Here is a 20,975-nt window from a genome sequence, read left to right as displayed (position 1 = left end):
GATTTTAATTTGCTTTTTTCAATCTTTCATTTTTTTGAAGCATGCGTGGGTTTTAAAGAGGGATAATGGGATAATTTATATATATATATATAACATTATAATTTTATAATAATAATATTATTATAGCTATGCTTCACACATTTTTCACTTAAATATGTTCTCGCAGCAAAATGAGCGTCATTCCCTAGTGAAATCGACATTTCAGATACACTCGCGCGGTCCGTTTTGTCGTTCAGGGCCATCTTGATGATTCCACTGACGTTCGGGTCAAGCTGAGCCAGTTTCGCGCGCAGTGCGACGAATACCATTCGTCGACTCGATCGGGGCCGTCCAATGAATAGAACGCCGACTGGCCTTCGTCCAAGCGAAAGCCAAAGTCTAGTATAGTGGCCCCGACTACGTGCCTCTCAACATATGCCGGTGGGTCTCGAACGAATGTTTCGAGTTACATGTAACTCATTTGCATAGAGTGCGACCCTAACGTGTTCAAGTGGACACCCCACACATGCGAAATCAAAAATTGATGCCAACAATTAGATCCATTTAGTTTATAGGTGGTGATTAGGAAACTCATGTGGTTTTTCTGTCCTCCAGTCTGCGAAGGGTTTGAGATCAATGTCGACCCTCCGGTGGACTCAAGCACACTATCAGAAGAAGGCTCGGTGGTGGAAGAGTTCGCTATGATTCCAACAGAGTCAAATGAGATGTTGGGTTGCCGAGACATCGTAAGCCCTTGGAGGCTGGACAGGAGAAGACTCGGCGGCTGTATAGGTCCTTGAAAGCATTAGCCGGGAAGGACTAGCTAATTGGGGAAAAATCAGGTCGGCAGAAAGGATCTCTTGTTGTTGAAAACACCCACTAGCCAGCCCAACAACACTCTATAGAGACCGACGACTGGAGGCCTGTGGCGGCAGAGGCTGGTGCTGCTTGTAGAGGGGTTGGCGACAGAGTCTGGCACTGAATATGGCGGCAGAGATAAAAGACAGGGAGCCACTGAGTTGGTCGGCGGCAGAAGCCTAATAGGGAAGGGCCTGCAGGTCAGGTGGCTGGTGGCTATGGTGGAGGCTGTAGGGTTAGCACCATGGCTCTGATACATGTTAAATTTTGAGGATAGACCTTGTTACTTTCATTGATAGGAAAATGGATATATACATATTACAATAACCAAATAAAAGGAAAGACATAAATTCAGAAGTAGACCAACTAGAAAATATATAAGTATGGAAACGGAAAATAGAGGAAGCAAATAAAAGCTAATAATAACTACAACAATAATTAGCCTAATAATTAGGCTAATAATTCCAATACTTTGGGTTCGGTTTTTTTAAACCTTTGTTTGACACACTCTTATTAAAAGCTGCAAATTGTGTTAACTGTTAACTCTAGTTTAAAAAATATTTTGTACTGCTTCTTGCCATGGTCTTCTTTGTCCTTCTCTCATTCAAACGTTTTTTTATTTCCAAGCTTATTGGTGCGGCGTCTGGACTTTTTTACAAATGACCAAAATCTTCAAACTTTGATTGGTAGTTCATTTGTTCTTTTTAGTCTTCTATTTTTTTGGCGTGAATGAATATTTCATTTATTAAAGTACATCGTTTTTTAGGATGATCAATCTCTAATTATTTTTTTTAGCTTCTTGGACAAATCTTGATTTTCTCTTGGAGCATTGCCCTTTAACCTTTTGTCATTTCCCTAGATAGCTATCTATTGCATTGTAATTCTGGTGTTGCTGGGTTAATACGTGCTGCTTGTTTGCAGGCTTGCTTGGATCAGTTTTGTCAAAGGAAGGGGGCTTATCAGATGCCACAAACTTTTTTTCTGGTGCTTTAAGGGTATTACCACTGTCAATATATATGTATCTACATAAATACATACATCCATCCATCCATCCATCATACATACATACATACATACATACATATATGACTGCTTTGCTACTAATGAATATATTTGGGATGCAATATATGACAAATTATATGTTTATAATGATTCATTTGTTTTACAGATTGTCACTAAGCACCTACAGCAAGATAAAGATGGCTCTGGATCTGCTCCCAAGCCAAAGACTGATACTCTTCTAGCTCAGGTTTACAAAGGAAATGACAATTTTCTTAGCATGTTTCTGGCAGTCTTACTTTAGATACATGTGATAAACTTATTCATGGGTGCGATGCTTTTGATTAATTCTTCTAGCAGGCTAGATTGGTAAAATTTATACATAGATACAATGGAACGTTTAAGTTGACTATAATAAAGCTTGTTATATTCGAGCAATCATTCAGTTTTCATATTTTACAACAACAACAACAACAAAGCCTTAATCCCACTACGTGGGGTCGGCCACATGAATCCTTTTTCTCCATTGCGTCCTATTTAGTGTCATATTTTCATTTAGTTCTAATAAATTAAGATCATTTTTAATACAATAAGCCCAAGTCTTCCTAGGTCTACCTCTGCCTTTCTTAACACAAGTCGAATTTAAAGCATCTACTCTCCTAATCGGATCATCTAATGGTCGACGTTTAATATGACCAAACCATCTAAGACGACTTTCTCTAATTTTGTCTGTCACAGGCGCTACACCAACCCTATCACGAATATATTCATTCCGCATTTTGTCTCTAAGTGTAAAGCCACTCATCCACCTAATCATTCTCATCTCGGCAACACTTAACTTATTATTATGCTTCTCTTTTAAAGGCCAACATTCAGCGCCATAGAGCATTGCAGGTCTCACCACCGTCTTATAAAATTTTCCTTTCAGTCTTAGCGGTACTTTTCTATCACACAAAAGGCCCGAAGCATTCCTCCACTTCAACCAACCAACTTGAATTCTACTATTAACATCCCCATCTATATCACCATCGCTTTGGACAACGGACCCAAGATATCTAAATCGTTCACACCTTTTAATAATTTGATCACCCATTTTAACTGAACTTAATATGTGCATGCCCACACACAAATTATTGGGCTAAAGCATCTTTCATTCAAAGTTATTTCAACAGTTATCCAATCTTTAATTATATATATTAGTATGTATTATGTTCTATAAGTAGCAAATAAATACAAATTGTATATCATATGCATATATACACATGCAAATCAATTTACTGGCTGATCGAAATAAGTGATAATAAGATAACCAATTTGCTAATTGATGCGCAACGCTAATAAAAAATTCATACAAAGTCACATTAATGCTCATCCAAGTATATTACTTTGTAATATATGATATAAGCATTCAAATCAATGCATATTTTATATTATATGCATAATGCACATGCATATCGATTCACATGCTGATTAAAGATAATGTGATCACCAATTTATGAATTGATGCATAAATTTTCATTAATTTTATAGGACTCGAGGAATTTTGCGCGTGTGAACTTAATGAAGAAATAAATTTCTAATATTTACTCGCACTAGAAGTAACTTATTCCTCAAATTCTCTGGCTCAAATTTTTGATATATTTTATACTTGCGATTTTCATTTGATTTTAGTACTCGTAACACTATGAAATTTATGAATCATCAATCTCACTTTCTAGACCATATTTTTGATGCATGATGAAATCATATTCAAATTTCATGAAAATCAATATTATATTTTTTAATAATCAAAATTGATGTTATACTTATTTATTTGGTGAATCTTAAGGAGAATGTTCTGGATTGTCAATTGGATGATGTATGTTTGCAAAATAAGGGAACATAAAGTTGAGTGAAAAATATCTCCATTATTCTAAAAGGATAATTGTCTATCCACATGCAAATGCTTCTGTAGCAATTTTGTTTTGCGGTAAGATACTCAATGTTTGACATTGTTATGGAGTGCATACATGGGTAACATTAAACAGAGTTCTATTTGGTTGTTTGATAAAGTGAAAGGCTGTGGTCTAAAATAGTTCATCCACTGTTTGTATGCGGCTAATTGGTTTAAGTACCACTTTTTTTTCAAGTTCATCCTTCGAGTATATAAGATTGATAAAAAATAGTTTCCTAAAGCTAAATGGGAGAAATTTTGGCGACGATGAGTCATTCCATTGTACTTGGAGAAATATATAGGGGAGCCAAATGGGAGAAATTTTGGCGACGATGAGTCATTCCATTATAATTGGAAAATAATTGCATTAGGCTTACATGAACTCTTTACCTTCTATTTGTAATAATAAGAGAGAATAGAACGCTTTAAAATCTCAAATAGGAGCCACATAAATCTAATTCTTAAATCAAGTAAACATAGGATAATACTTTTCCTTAAACAGAAAAATCTAAAATTAACCCCTTTAAAACGTTTTCAGCTGTAGTTTGGGTCACTCTGTGTTGATGTTGCACTCCCATCATAGTTGTATCCTCATTGCTTTATGTAATCATTCGTTTGTGCAGCTTTTGCCTGCAGATCCATGCAAGTCCATGGAAGCTGAATAACTTAATTCATTTGTCGGGTTAGTTCAAATTAGCTTAACTCTAGTAGGATGGATTAGCCTAAGTGGCCAGCTTGATCATCTGACACTATTTGCTTGAAAATTGTTCTGTATCATAAAAGGTGATCTGAAGAATAAGGCTCTCTTAGCTGTTTCTGCTCCGATGAATTATCTTTATTTTATGAGATCTTCTTCTGCATCCTTTTTTAAATCTCTCAGGCAAACCAAACTCTTGTAGAAGTGGTCACTTGTAGTTAGTTTGTAAGTGATTTTGTCTGGGGGTTTTTGGGTCCCTGCTACTAAAACATAATAATTCTGAATAAAGACTTGTGCAGAAGTGTATTATGTTTTCAAGGGCATTTATTTTTCTATTAATTTTTTTGTTCTACTTTTCTGCATGTTTAGCTCATAATATTTGATTGATGGTTAAGAATGAAATGTTATTTTGTTTTGCATCATTGTTTCTTGATTAGCATTTGACTAATATTAGGAACTGAAGTATTATTTTATTGAAATGCTTTTGTTGACATCATCTTTTTTGTTGCTTGTTGTCAGCAGATGGGCTGAAGCTTTAGGAACTCTTTACTGAACTGTCTTATATTCACAAATATGCCTATCATTTATGATGCTTCTTGCATTTGAAATTGTTAACTTTTGAGAATAGAGCTTCATCTTTTCATTGATTGGAAAGTTGTATAAGTACATAGGCCCACATAAAAGGAAAGACCTAAATTCAGAAATACATAAATATGAAAACAGATGATAAATAAAGGAAATAAAGCCTAATAATAACAACAATGTTAGTTAGACTAATAATTCTAGTACCCCCCTCAAGTTGAATCATAGATGTCTATCATGTTTAATTTGGATTTGAAGTCGTCAAACAACTGCTGAGGAGGATTTTTGGTGAGGATGCTCACTAATTGACCATTGGATGGAATAAATAGAATACAAATCTCGCTTGAATCAATTTTTTTCTTGATGAAGTGTTAGTCAATCTCTACATGCTTGGTGAGATCATGCTGGACCATATTATGGGTGATGCTAATGACAACTTTATTATCACAGAGCAGTTGGAGAGGAGTAGAGACTAGTAGATGTAATTCACGGAGTATGGTGTGCAACCAGAAAGCTTCACAGATACCCAAGGACTTGGAGCGAAACTCGACTTCCACACTGTTTTGAGTCACAATCAACTATTTTTTGTTTTTTCATGTGGTAAGATTTTCCCACATGAATGAGCATTATCCTGAGGTTTATCACTGATCATGGAAGGGCCTAATTTAATCTTCATCCATATAAACAACAATAGAATGAGATGTTTGACATGAAAAAAAAAAATTTGAGCTCAGTATGCTTTTTAAGTAGTGAAGGATTCTATGGACATATCTGAGATGGTGCTCATAGATCATGCATAAATTGACTCACACTACCTACTTCGTGGCAAAGCTTGGGGTGAGTATGTGCCAGGTACATGAGTTTCCTCATAAGACGTTGGTAGCGAGTCTTACTCAGCGGAACAACATTGGGATCATCAACGAATTTCTTATTGGGATCCATTGGAATTGCCACTGGTTTGCAAAGGAGTAAGTTATTCTCTGTCAATAGATCAAACACATATTTGTGCTGACGCATACAAATGCCTCGAGATAATCGAACAACTTCCATGCCTAAGAAGTACCAGAGCAATTCCAAGTCTTTCATTTCAAATGAAGTGGCAAGAAGACCTTTCAGAGACTCTAAATCCAGTAAAGCATCTCCTGTGAGCACAATATTGTCGACATATATGATAAGGATAGCAATTTTGGCACTAGAGGAATGCCGAAAGAAGCGAATATGTTCTGATTGGGCCTGAGAAAATCCATGACCCATTACCACCTTTGTGAACTTACTGAATCAGGTTCTCTGGGATTGCTTTAGTCCGTATAGTGATTTCCACAGTCTGCATATTTTTCACGGGAGAAAGTAGAGTCAAATCCTGGAGGGAGGCACTTCATACTCTTCCTCTGTGTGATCTCCATTTAGGGAAGCATTCTTGACATTCAGTTGGAGTAAGGGCGAATCCAAATTCACAGCAAGAGAAAGTATGATCCGAATGACATTCAATTTAGTAACTAGATCAAATATCTACTCATAATCAACCACATATGTTTTTGAGTAGCCTTTGAGACCAACTGTGCCTTGCGTTCAAAGGATCCAACAGAGTTGAACTAGGTGCTAAAATCCAATGACATCCCACAACTTTCTTTCCTCGAGGAAGATCCACAACATCTCATGTATGATTTCGTTGAAGGACATTCATCTCATCAATCACTGTAGCTTTCCAGGAAGGGTCGACTAATATCGCTTCAATTGTAGATGGCAGATGATGATCCTTTAGGGCAGTACCAAACGTTTTGTAGGTCGGTGGTACACTGTGGAAAGTTATATTTTTCATAGAATAAAGAGAGCTGGCTTGATTACATACGTTGATAGGATAACTCACCTCATCATTTGGAGTGGGGTTATTTCTGGGGATGTCACTTGGAGTGGATTCTAGGTGCTATAAGAAAGTAGCAAGCTCTAAAGTAGGAGTATTAGGACGAGTGCACCAAATAAAGACTCAGAGGATGGGAGGAGGCTCTGGTTTACCTGTAGTTGGTGGATTCAGAAGGACAAATGGTTTCTTGGGTATAATGGATGGAGAAATATCCACCGCGGCCGGATAAGGAAGAGTGTCCAAGGAATCAAGCTCCCTCTCACTTGAGGCAGTGACATGGAAGTAGGGAACACTTTTAAAGAAGGAGACACCGACACTCACATAGAGATTATTTGTGGTAGGATCAATACACTGATGGCCTTTTTAAGTGGCAGAATATTCGAGGAAGACCCATTTTATAGATCTGAGATTGAGCTTACTACGATTAGGAGCACTGTTTCGAACAAAGGCCTTGTACTAAAAAATTTTGGGTTCAAGATTGGTGAAGAACCGATTGGTAGGGAAATATGACGTTAAGTTGGCTGAAGGGATTTTGAGTTATGAATATTTTTGGGGGCTTTATTGTTGAGATGGGTGATAGTAAGCATGACTTCGTGCCAAAATCTTTTTGGGACATCAGATTGAAATATAGTGGATCGAGCCATTTCGACAAGGTGTCAGTTATTTCTCTCGACTATCATATTTTGTTGATGAGCGTTTGTACACGAGCTATGATGGAGAATGCCCTTACCAAGAATTGACCTAAAGTAAAGTTAAAAAATACGCGGCCATTATCGGTTCGAAGGACTTGAATTGACATTTTGAATTAGATCAAAATGAAGGAATGAAAGTATTTGTAGGTGACAACTTTAGATTTATTTTTTTAGATATAGACTCACGTAATTCGCGTATGGTCATCAATTAAGGTAAGGAACTACCGTTTATTAGTATAGCTGGGAGTGCAAGTGGGTCCCCACAAGTCACTGTGAATAAGTAAAAATGGAGTGGAAGATGTGTAAGGATGGGGTGAATATGAAATACGACGATGTTTAGCTAATTGAGAAACCTCACATTTAAAACTAGCAAGATTTTTATTAGTAAACATTGAATGATACAAATGTTTTAAATATTGAAAACTGGGATGACCTAAATGATAATATAACAACATAATAAGACATTCAGTGGATCGTGAAAGGCTGTAAATACTGGAAGAAGTGTCATCATTTTCCATGGCTTTCTCTTGAAAGTAGAGCTCGACTACTCGCTTAGCAGTTCCAATCATCCTCCTGGAACGAAGATCCTGAAAGACACAGACATCAAGAGAAAAATGAGCAACGCAATCAATTTCGTTTGTCAGCTTACTAGTAGATAACATGTTACATTTCAACAGGGGACCATGTAACATAGATTGCATGGTTAGACTGGTTGTTAATACAACCGACCCTTTACTAGCTATAGAGTTATAGGAGCCATCAACAATTTTAATTTTATCTTTCTAAGAGCATGAATAATATGTTGAGAAAGCTTATGAGCATTCAGTCATGTGGTCTGTGATACTTGTTTCAATAATCCAGCCATAGGAATGGTACCTTGACGGACGCGGGAGGTTGATGGACCAGAAGAAAATTGACTGGATCCAAGTAGTTTGATTAATTGTTCCATCTGATTCTTAAGAGAGTTAGATGATTCCAGAGTGTTTCGAGTGGAGGCAGGTTTAACTATAGTAGATTCAGATGTCGTAGTGAATCCCTTTGTAGAGGAAGATTTGACTGACGATTTGTGTGCTGGTTTTTCATGGAGTTTCCAACATTTACCTTGCGTATGGTTGGGTTTGGGGCAATAATTATAAGTGTAGCATGTAGCTCGAGATGGGATGGACGAATGTTGAGTACTATTAATGACCAAGGCAGATGGTTCGACCGAAGTGGAAGTGCTGAGCATGACAAGTCTCCGGCTCTCTTCATGTTGAGTCTCTGTGAATGCACTACGAGCGGAAGGAAGAGGATCCGGGCTAAAATGATATGACCCCGTACTTCAACAAGATCTTTGTTAAGGCCTGACAGAAATTGAAACATGCGATCTTTTTCTATAATTTTCTAAAAGAGGTAAACGTCCGCCGAAGATTCCCACTTGCAGTCATAGAATAGATAGCATTTCATCCATAAGCCTACCAAATCATTGTAGTACTGGGTTACAATCTTCGATTCCTGTTTCACCTCATGGATCTTCTTGGAAACCACATAAAGTTGGCTAAGTTCCCTACATCTTAGTAGGTATCCCAAACCACAGTCCATAGGGCACTGACAGAAGGAAGAAACATATATGAACAACCAATTGTAATCTTCATAGAGTTAATCAACTACAACATGACCATAAAATTCTCTTCACACCTTTCATACATTGGGCTAGTCTTAGGAGGTTCACGAATCATTCTAGTGAGATAGCCGTATTTCTTGCATCCCTTGAAGAATAACAACACAACTTGAGACTATTGGAGAAAAAATAGACCTGTTCAGTTTATGAGTGATAATTAGGAAGTTCATGCAGTTTTCCAGTGGACTCGAGAACACCATTGGGAGAAGAGTCGGCGGTGGAAGAATTCTCTATGATTCCAACAGAGCCAAATGTGATGTTGGGTTGCCGAGACATAGGAAGATTATGGAGAAAACAACAGGGAAGAAGCCCTGAAAAAGCTGCAGGGAGAATAGTTCTGCTGGAGAAAGCACAGGCCAACAAATAGGATCTTTGGCGGTTGGAACAGGCCGGATGATGCACAACACTTGAAAGGATGTGCGATAAATTGGCAGAGAGTCGAGACATTTAGGATGCGACAAATCTGTCGCGACAGAGGAGTTACTGCAAAGAAAGAAACACGCGGGAAACCTGCAGTTGGCCAACGATTGAGGTAGAGGCTCTAGGGATAGAACCATGGCTCGGATACCATGTTAACTTTTGAGAATAGAGCTTCATTCTTTTATTGAATGGAAAGAGGTGTATAAATACGCATTACAAGACCCACATAAAAGGAAAGAGTTAAATTAAAAAAATGCATAAATATGGAAACGAATGAAATCAAAGAAAGAAAATAAAGCCTAAAAATAACAACAACATTAATTAGGCTAATAATTCTAATAGATAATTTTCTTGCACTTCTGTTCTTTCCTATTTAATTGCATCCATACATTTGGTTGACAATTCAAAATTGTCTGATGAACATGGCTTTACTATCAATGGAACTCCATAAAGTTATTGTAGTTTCCAATTTCTTGTTTAGCTATGGAGTGCGTTTTCGTCTGGAAAAGGGTGAAAAGAAAAACATCTATGAAACATTGCATGTTTTTGGAGTGTTTGAAATTCTACGAGCACATCAAATAAAATGAGAAAACGAACTTGTTATCTTACGTTTAAACTTAATGTTTAGAAGGGGGGAGCTAAAACATGAAGTTGAGATGGTAGTTGAGATGGTTGATACTTGCGTGCTCAATCTTTTGCACTTTCAATTTTGCCTTTACTTTTTCACTAAGAAAAATATTCTGTGCTTTAAATTTTCAATACTTGGCGATCCTCATTTCCTGCTTGATACTTTTTAAATGCCAAATATAATATTTGTAATAGTTAATACTATACTTGTAATTTTTTTGCAATTGCAGGTTAATAATCTAAGGAAAGAGCTGCAAATTTTGGCATCTTCCAGATCAGTTACAATAGTAACTAGTACCAGAGCAGGTTGCCACTCATCCTGTTTATATTTGAGCATGAACTGAAAGAAAAAGTGTTTTTGCATTGTTTTTTTTGTGCCCTACTGAAGAATTGGAAGTTTCACTTGTTTTGGTCATTTATTATGCGTTTTGTTTCTAACGGAGCCATAGCCATGTGCTGGTGCAGTTGCGCCTTCTTAGTTTGCCTGATTTTTTTGCAGCTTTTAAGTGTCTCCACTTATATATATGTATTTTTTTTCACTTAGAATTTTATATTAAATCTTCATGATTTACTTCTTTGTCCAAAATTTTGATTTTATTTTTTTATTCACAGTTGTTTCTATTATTATCTATGTTAACGGTTGGAGTTCTATTAGTTGAACTTCGAAACAGGCTCAAATTTTTTATTACCAATGATGATGAGAAGACTGTGAGGAAGAGGAAACTGGAGCGTAGCTATTTTTTTCTGGAAATTTTCTTATTTAGTAAAGTTTGATGAGAGGTTAATGGATGTAGAGAAAATATGTAGACTTTCCAGCACTTTGATTAAAATTAATGGGCTTAAATTTTTCTTACTATTTTAAATTTTAATGTCTGCTTTTTTATTGCTTTATATGGAATCAGTTCTTCCGAGTTTGTTAATCTTCATATTCTTGCGTGCTATCTAGCTGATCTTGATAATTTACAGAAGCAATTTCTTACACATCCCACCCTAAAGTTGAAAGATGGAGTCTAAATTAGTCCTCGTTGTCTTTTTTGCTAAATTTGTGAAATTTAGATATTACTGGTTCTTGTTGCTGGAATTCAGATCTATCCACCACCCAACTGAACAGGTTTTGTAAGAAATATTTGTGGCAATTCCAAAATTAGAAGAAAATTTTTTCTTTACATCTTTCCTCCAAATAAAGTATGTAAGAATGTAAAATTTTATTGTATGGGTTGCTAGAGGAGTGTTACAAACTCAATATTTGGAATGCATATGATGTCACTTAAAAAGTGTTAATAAAAACTTACATAACTGAAAAGGTTTTTGTGATTTAGTATTTATTTTTTTCTTATTGGTTATATCTAATATTTCCTAAAATGAATTTTCCAGTAATATAGGCCCGTCACCTTTAGCATTTTGTTTAAATTGTCAAATAAACTTCGTTTTTTTTATTGAAGTCGGCTGCGTTCTTTTGATGTTCTCAACAGAAAGCTTGCTTAAAATGGTAAATGTGCCTAGACAGAGGAGTGCCTACAACTACCATAAAACTGCTAGTTGATCTTAAAAGCAGACTTCAGTGTTTTAAAATATAATCCGTAGATTTAACTTTTATTTTCCTATAAAATCGGAAAAACTTTAGTTCCTTGTACTAAAATGTTTTATTTTTTGTCCCATTCATTATTTCTAGGCACTATTGATTTTTCCCAATTTCTAACAAAAAACCTTCCTGTGGCGGATTATTAATGTTTTGCAGGTTCTCGTGCTTATGGTGTCACAGCTCTCTTAGTTGTTGGGTGTTTAGGATGTGGATATGCATGGTGGAAGGTGAACCTTTCTCTTTTTAATAATTTGTTTGTTCATGAATCATGATATCAGCCAAATCCAAATTCAGAAAAAAGTGTATGGTTTTTTGTTCCTTTCAGAACAATTTCATGATTGAGGGTACTGCTACTTCAACAGAATACGTAGCTGAAGTGCTCAAGTTTTTTATTTTTTTAGTGACAGAAAATTGACATGCACGACAAGTTTTTTGAATTGATTTGATTGTTTTGACATTTCTCCAGATTACTAAAACTTTAATTGGCCTTTTTTGCACATTCTGCCATCCGTATACATGTATGCAAATTTTTCACATTTTCATTTCTTTACAAAATGGAAATTTTGCATTGAAAACAATTGATTTCCATTTTGAATGAGTTTGGAACTAAGATGAAGTAACAAAGTTTACGTAGCTGATAATAGGGTAGTGGATATTAGATGTTCATACCACTGTCAGTGCGAGATCAACAAAAACCTTGGAAAGTTTGAGTTGCCAATGCCAAGTTGTAGTAATTTTTAATAAAACTTCTATTTTTTTCCAACAAATACTCAATAGAAATTTTGCTTTTTTGGATAAATCAGCAGTTTTCTATCTTGCAAAGGTTTCATTTATTCTAGCCATACTTTCAATATGAATATAGCTTAGCAGAAGCGAGTTCTGAGCTGCAATGACATGGCTAGTATTCATACTTCAATATGCTCAAAAGAGATTAATAACGTCTGGAATTTGGAGTCAGTACAACAGTTGACAATATTTTTGTGATCTCCTTTTATATGCATGGAAGGGTACAGCAAAGGATATATTCATATGTTCGAATTTCAATTTGGTGTTTATTTGCATTTAACACTAATTACATTAACGCAGTATTATGCTTTTATACTCTCTATATTGTGGGTTGAGTTTTTAGAGTGTTAGAACCAAAGGCTAACTTGGTAGAAGGGCTAACCGGGATGATGAAAAAATAATTTAATAAATAGAGAGAGAAAACAAATTGATGACTCCGGCATTTGATGATTACCCATAATCTAGATTCACAGTTAAGGAAAGAAAGTATGAATTAATAAAAAACTAAGAAACATCATATATGAATTAACGGGCTCATAAACTGCTCTCCAAATCTCAAAATGAATATAAATCAATTCTAAATTCTTGTAAAAAACAAGAATTTGAAAAAGACCAGTAATAACAAAGAGACTATCTTACGTCAATGCCTGTAGATCTTGATTTTCACTTCTTTTCTAAAGCAAAACTACCAATCAAAATAAGATTTGATGTCTGAAGCCATTCTTATGAGTGGTTTGAAGTGCAATTAGGACCATTTTGAGGGATGTTAGTTTTGACTTCTGTGTTTAAAATTGATTGAAGTCATTTAGAAGGTGAGTTTCATTGAGCGAGCTTTATTGATAATTTCTTTATTTTGCAAAAATCTGAGTTTTATTTTTTTTTTAAACTGTAATGAGTTTCATTTTCACCCATTATCTTATTAAATTTATGTTATATTATTAACTTTCTAACCCATTATCGCATTACTTGTAACTACATTAGATTTTCAAACCATCATTGTCAAAGCTGAAACTCACTTGTCCTTTATGAATGTGAGTTTCAATTTTGGAATTCACATATATTTACTTCTATCAAGCAAACCTTTTTTGAAGGTTGGTTCTAATCTCATCCAACTACTTAAAAACAAGTTGGCCCTTGAAGAGAGTTCAAATTTATTTATATATGCTCATCACAAAGGACCACCCAAAACTACTTCATTAGGAGATTAATCAGTCTTTTACTTGACGGGCTTCGTAATTGGTTATCCCATAGCTATTCTCTACTGACGTCAACTTAATAGTTTTACTTAATTTTTTATTTTTTCTTCATGAGTAAACCATGTCAAACCTATGAGATTTTATGTATTAATTCTTATGAGTTCTAATAGAAAGATACATCCCTCTCTTTCCCAAGATGCCTTTTCAGATACCAGAAATGTCACAAAAAACCAATAATTCTCCCCTGTAAGGAATGTTCTTGCAATAAACATGCGGGTTTGTATTGCTCAATCTCATAAAACACATGTGCGAATTAAACTTGGTACCAGTGAGGAACCTCTTAAATACATTTGTTATTTAGTATGATGAATTCATTAATTTCAGAAGCGCAATTGCCGTTGAATCTTTGTTACTATTTAAAGCAGCTGTCTCTTGTTTAAGTATCATAATAGTTTTGAGCTATGCTGCATAAATATGACAAACATAGACATGATACAAAACATACATGGGACATTCTATTATTGAAAATATAGGAATGCCATTATATTAAAAATTAATATATAAAATATCAATAATAATATAAAAGAATAATATATTTAATAAAATTAACTTTCAGAAGTTAAAGCTCATTTGACATTACTGTTTTTTCTTGTTTTAGTTGATATACTTTATGTATTATTTTGTTTTTTATTTTTAGAAACAAATGAAATTATATTTAAAAATAATCAAAATGTATAAAATATATTAAAAATAGCTACGTCAATCAAACCTATTTTAATTTAAATAAAAATTAAAAAAAAAGTGATCCTAAAGGACCCCTAAGTTGTTCATAAATAATTATTTGGTTTATGACATACAAAAAATAAACATGTATTATCTTGAATCGCATCAAGAACCAAGTCATCTATTAACTATTCATAAAAAGAAATAAAAGGATGACTGGTTTCTTTGGCACCTAATTTTTATGCATATACATATCTAACACTACAAATAATAATTATTTAGTTTATGACATACAAAGAATAAGTATATTTTATCTTGTATTACATCAAGATTTAAGTCATCTTAATCAACTGTTCATTAAAAGAAATTAAAGGATCACTGGTTTCTTTGACATTGAATTCTTATGTATATACACATCTAACACTTAAAATTTAATTTTTACATTTATACCACCCAAATCATTTATATTACATCTAATATATCAATCTTTTTCAGTAAAAAAAAAAAAAGGAAATACACCTTTTCATATAAATGTAAAGTGACATATATGTAAAATTTGAAATTTAAAAGTTAGATATGTAAATACATAAAAATTGAGTGGTATGTTTTAAATTTTATATTTAAAAAATGTATATTTTTATATTGAGTCGTAAAAATATTTTTCAGAAATTTTTAATTCGTTTAATTTAATTTATTCATTAATTTAGGACATGCCTTTTTTTTTAAATATTAGTTAAATCAGCACTTGTGCTTGACACTGCATAGCAGTTTGATTAGAAGTATCAGTGCATCGTATGTTTTTAGTATTCAAATTCATTATGAAACCAATCCTTCTAGTTATCATGTCGGTCTTTCCTTGAATCTATTTCTTCACTTTTGGAGTAGGGTCGCAACTTGAAGCTAGCACTATTCCGCTTCTTTGAATCATAGTACTTTGATATAGATGATTAAATCAAGCAACCATACTCAATGTTTTAGCTTGCAACATTGAGTTTACTAACTCTCTAGGCTTTCTTGATAACCAGTACTAGTGAACAAATTTTAATGATTAAAACATCTCTTTTCACTATGCTTTTCTTTTGTGGTATCATTAAGCATGCTAGGCTTAATTATACTCAAAATGGTTGTCTTGCTCGATCTTTAAACCAAAGCCTATCCATACAAAAGTGTCACTGGGAATGAACTTGATGAATGGGCAATAGGAATTGTTTGAGAGGTCAAACACAATGAATGCAATAAAACTTATGCGATTTGATTGTGGCCTGCATTTGTTGAAGAATAGAGGGAATTTTATACACTAACATGAAGTCCTGGGTGTAGAAATTAAAGAGGCAAATGAATCCGCTCTTCTTTGTGCCTAAGTACATCTAAAATTCACCACAATAGAAGCCCCAAATCTCTTAGTGCTTTGAAAGCTCCTATTTTTTTTTAGAAAACAAGATAACCATGAATAAATGAATAATGGAAAGGATATGTTGTCCATGTTAATTTCAGATAATCTCATGTGCTACTTCTTAAAGCTGGATGGAAAATAAATAGAGCTGCAAATCTACTTTAATCTCTTTTGTTGGTTCAACTTGATGGAGAGCTCTTTAAACATAGTATAAGATTTTAAATAAACTCTTTGTAAACAACCATATGAAAGTCACCTGCTCAATAGAGCAATCAATCATTGATTTGTGGGGCCCCCAATGAAATTGAATTTTCTTTTTAACTGTTCAGTCTTGTCCGCATTTTGTTTTCTTTTTTTTTGCCTTATAAGAGAACCAATATTTTCCATACTGTCTTGTCCGTAGGCCTAAATAAAAATTGATTTTTTCTACCCTTGATATCTTTTTGGATTGAACAAATGTGGTTGTAAAGTCAATTGAATGCATATACATGGATAAATTGTCTTAGTTTTGTTTACGTCACTATACTAGATCTTTACTTGTACATTATACTAAGGAACTTTTATCTTATGTCCTTGTTTAAAAATCATAAGGTTTCCTTTTTACTACTTTTTGTTTGGATAGTCTTTTTTCTCGATTCGAGAAGTTATTTTTGCATTGATGTTGCTTGGGCTTCTTGGGCAATCTGTTGAGGAAACTGCTGACTGATTGTATTTTTTCATTTCTTTTTTGAATATAGTCTTTGCTATGGAACTAGTGATACTCTCTTACTCATGATTAACCTTTTAGGGTTGGAAGTTTTCGGATATGATGTTTGCCACAAGACGTGGTTTCTCTGATGCATGTTCTAACATGGGAAAGCAATTTGAGTTTGTCTCTTCATCCATTACAGTATGTATTGTTAATGCTCTTCTATTTCTCATTTTTATATTAATGAAATTCACATAAAAGGGTTTATTCTGCTCTCTTTTTTTTCCAATTAATAGACTACGTCTTTATAGCATTTGTCTCTTGATGACATTAGAATATACTTTGTATTTTTCTTCTCATAAGAGTATAATCTCTTTTTCCAGTCTATCAAATTTGATTTTATGAAATCTATTCCATTCGTTCTCTTCAACATAATTGAAACCGGTGACATTAATGGATCTAAGAGTTCAAATATTGTTTTTAGACTTTATGAAATCTATTCCATACATTCTCAAAATTAGACTTTTAAGATGGCTTCTGTTATCATCCTTAATTTTATCACTTGATTGATTCATAATTAAATTATTGTAAAAATGATGAAACCTGAATAAAAATAATTTTTCTGTTGATCATAGTCAAGCATGTTTTGTTCGAAAATTATGTAAATCGATAAATAAAAAATAAAATTAAGAGAAGAATAGTCATTCTTGGAGTTACACTATGTTAGGACGTGGGAAATAGTTTTCTTTACCTTTCTTTGTAAGTTCTTTATCTTTTTTTTTTTTGAAATTTTTTCTCTCAACACAAGGACCATCCATCTAAAAGGTTTTCATGTAATTTGCTTTTTTAAAGATTAGAGACAAGTCATGTTTTAACTGCTAAAAAATAATTGAAAAATATTGTATAAGTTTAGTTGAAAAATGATTATTATACTTAGTTTATATATTGTGTGAAGACCAACTATTGGGCTGGTCAGAATGCTCTCAGGATTTGCAAATAAATTATGGCTTGCAAATTATCACTAAGTTTGTAGAAAAATTGGCATTTGTGTAGCCCCCATTGACTTTTTTTCTTGTCTTTTATTTTTCTTGTGTCATCTCCTTCTTCAATTTTTTTTTAATTCGGTGAATGTCCCAGGGTTATAAATAAGGTAACTCTTCTAAATGAGAACATGTTATTTTGACGATGAATAAGAATGAATTTCATCTAAAAGCTTAAATCATTATTCTTCAATTGAGATGCTAACCGCAAAGGTAAAGATGGGGTAACTTTTTGTCTAACGGTGTTGGGATAATAATTTGTGTGATTAAAAAATATTTACATTTTATTATTTCCAATCTTCTTCTCCAAGTTATATTCCATCAAATTTGGACGTGAAAGAGGATTGCTCAGCCACACCTGCTTCAGGCTTTATCAATTTGATGATAAAACTTAAAGTTTTCTAATGTTTGCTTAAGTTTTATTTAAATTTGAATCAAGACCTCTTGTGGATCCAAACTTTTATAGTCAATCACCTAACGTACTCGTGGGTGATTACTCTCGTTTAGGAAGTTTACTTAGGCTCAAATTTAGGCATTGATTTAGTTAAAATTTAGTTTGATTGAGTGAAGAATGGTTGAGTAAAGGTAAGCCTTAATAAGATCCCATGATTTCAATATCTTGGATATATGAGTGAAATTAATTTACAAACACCAGAGGGCAGTGAGCGATAACATTCATGGAGCTTGATTAACATTCATGAGTTTTCTTGTCTCATTTATCACGAGCAGATTGGAGCAACATTGGGTGTTGAAGATGTGCTTTTGAGGGTAAAATCAACTTGTTTACTTACACAAGCTTGTCTTAACAGTTTCATTGAATGATATAGGGACACTTAGTGTGGCCATTTACAGTTTAGAAGGCAATATACATGATCGACAGGCTTAGAGCATGCCATGATCATTAGTTAAATGTGGCTTTTGGTAGATTCAGAGAAGCATGTCAGGGGCACATATAGGTTGCGGTTAATGGGGTTTGGTTGTCAAACCTATTGATATGCGTTGACCTCCAAAGTTGCTGACATTGGGATGTGTGAACCCAAAAAAAAAAAAAATTTGCGATGTGATCGAATATGTTGATAATGATATATGGTAGTGAACAATCATCATTGAAGACTAAGATATAATAAAAAATGAAATCGATTAATCTTTGATCAGCTTGCGAAATTGACTTTGTTGATATATCTAGAGCATCAAAATTATCAAAAGAGGACTCCTTTGATCTACTTAATAGATCACGATCTTAATAAATATTGTCATGCACATCAATGACATGATGCTCCAGGCACTCCCAAACCTGCCCAAATGTTGCCTTGTTGCAAAACTGACTATACTAGCATGTCTGGATCATCGAATTTGCTAAAAAGGGTACTTTCCATGACAAATTTAATTGAAAGTAATAGAAACGATTAACTGCAGACTTGACAATACGCGAATTGGTCCAAAATCGCATCGAATGCCAAAGCTAGTCAAACAATATTCATTCTCAAAATAACCATCAACAAAATGTTCAAAACATTAGAAGTACTTAAAAATGACCCTTATTGTTGCCAAATTGCTACACGGTAGGTAAGGGGGCCTATAAGCATGATTTCACACAAAATAGGGCTAAATTGTTTTGACCGTCGTCGATATTATCTAAACCATGCTTATTCATACAGTAGATATTGTCGTTGTCTACAGATCATCAAAATCTATCACAAGAGACATTCTATTTTTAATTCAGTCAAACACGATGGCAATGGTGGACTATGGATGTGGCATGCCCGAATCGAGCTCAAACTGCCATCGTCGATATCACATGGACATCTTCTGATTGCAAAATGAATTGTGGCGACTCTTCTAAAATCTATTCAAAATGTCAAAAATAAATGCCCATATTGGTGGGTCCTTTCACGAATGTCAATTGTGAGACTTAATTACAAATGAGACCTTCAATGAGTGTGAATTAAGAACTATGTGAGGCGAAACAAAATATAGTTTAACAATCAATTAAATAAGAAATAAAAGGAGAGAAGTGGGAAAGTTATATTAATTATACATATATAATTCCAAAATTCAATACATATGTACCCTCACTTTTCTAAATTTTCCATCCCGTGCAAGAATCATAACCACTTGTATCCCATTTGTCCTATTTCTGTCATGAAAGACGACAAAAAAGTGATAAACAAAATAAAAAATAAAAATCCTAAAAGCTAATACATCGCCTTCCTAGTTATTATGCTACAGTTCGCCATTTGCTCCTCTACCTCTCCCATTTTCCCTTCACTTCCTTTCTTCTCTCCTCCATCCTCACATGATCCAAAAATATGCTCTCCATTTCGCCTCGCCTCCAATCATTGTGCAAGATTAAAGCTTCCCTTCCCTTCTCTCATGCCTAGCAGTTTGCAACTCCATAATCAAAACCTAGAGCTCTCCTTTGCCTTAAATGCTCATCTAGTAGCTATAACTCCTCCCTGTCTTTTCCCTATTCTCTTTAGCTATTCGCTTCAACTCCACCCTTAAACCACTTCACCCTCAACCTTCCTTTTTGAAGAATTTACTCAAGCCCACGACAAACCTAGCAGCTCACTGTGAGCCTCTCCTTCTCGTTTCACGACCCAACTTTACCTCTCTAATCTTTTGTTTTCGCACAAAATTGCATTCTACTCACTCCCCTTTATCGTGAGGTCACTTGGCTTGCACTTGAGCTCACACACAGAACCTTTGCTCTCTACCATTCAAACTTGCCAAAAGTGAGCCCACATCTCGACTTCTTACCCTCGCCTTCAAGCTGAGTTTCTGTTCACACCTGTTAACAACTTCAGTAGCCGATCCCTCTTCTGAATTTCACACCACATAATCGCAATTTGACCACCTCATGTTACTCTCCTACCCGACCTTCATAATCTCTATCTTGTACCAAAACTCCAATCAGTCCAATTCTTATCTCAACCCTACTAATTCATCAGCCATTGACTCACCAGTTTTCTCTCTACCTTATTCAATCCTCTACTCTATTCTTTAATATATATAGATGTTTATGTTTTTGCCTCAAAGGTTTGTGATATGGCATAAATAATGTACGTTTATTCCATCCAAAGTAAATCAATGATTACAACTTTTAAGACATAAATTTAACCACATACAATTTGAGCGGTAGTCGAGCTCTCTTAACCTTAAGTCCCAAGACTCTAGACAACAATAACAAGCATGCTCAACCCTAAACCTATTAAGCCTATTTTTACCAAACAATAATAACTAATAAATGACTAAATTG

General features: G+C 34.3%; 1 protein-coding gene across 1 annotated transcript in view; it reads left to right on the top strand.

Moving 5' to 3' along the window:
• LOC110025175 overlaps positions 1-20,975 on the top strand; it is a 70,992-nt gene that overhangs the window by 26,493 nt on the left and 23,524 nt on the right. The window contains exons 2-6 of the mRNA XM_020725487.1: positions 1,759-1,832; positions 2,006-2,086; positions 10,539-10,614; positions 12,047-12,117; positions 16,776-16,877. Coding sequence (XP_020581146.1) covers positions 1,759-1,832; positions 2,006-2,086; positions 10,539-10,614; positions 12,047-12,117; positions 16,776-16,877 — 404 coding nt within the window. The remainder of the gene's footprint in view (positions 1-1,758; positions 1,833-2,005; positions 2,087-10,538; positions 10,615-12,046; positions 12,118-16,775; positions 16,878-20,975) is intronic.

Source organism: Phalaenopsis equestris, unplaced genomic scaffold, assembly GCF_001263595.1.
Source record: "Phalaenopsis equestris unplaced genomic scaffold, ASM126359v1 Scaffold000293, whole genome shotgun sequence".
In the NCBI taxonomy this organism is placed as follows: domain Eukaryota; kingdom Viridiplantae; phylum Streptophyta; class Magnoliopsida; order Asparagales; family Orchidaceae; genus Phalaenopsis; species Phalaenopsis equestris.
This window is presented reverse-complemented; position numbering and strand designations above follow the sequence as displayed.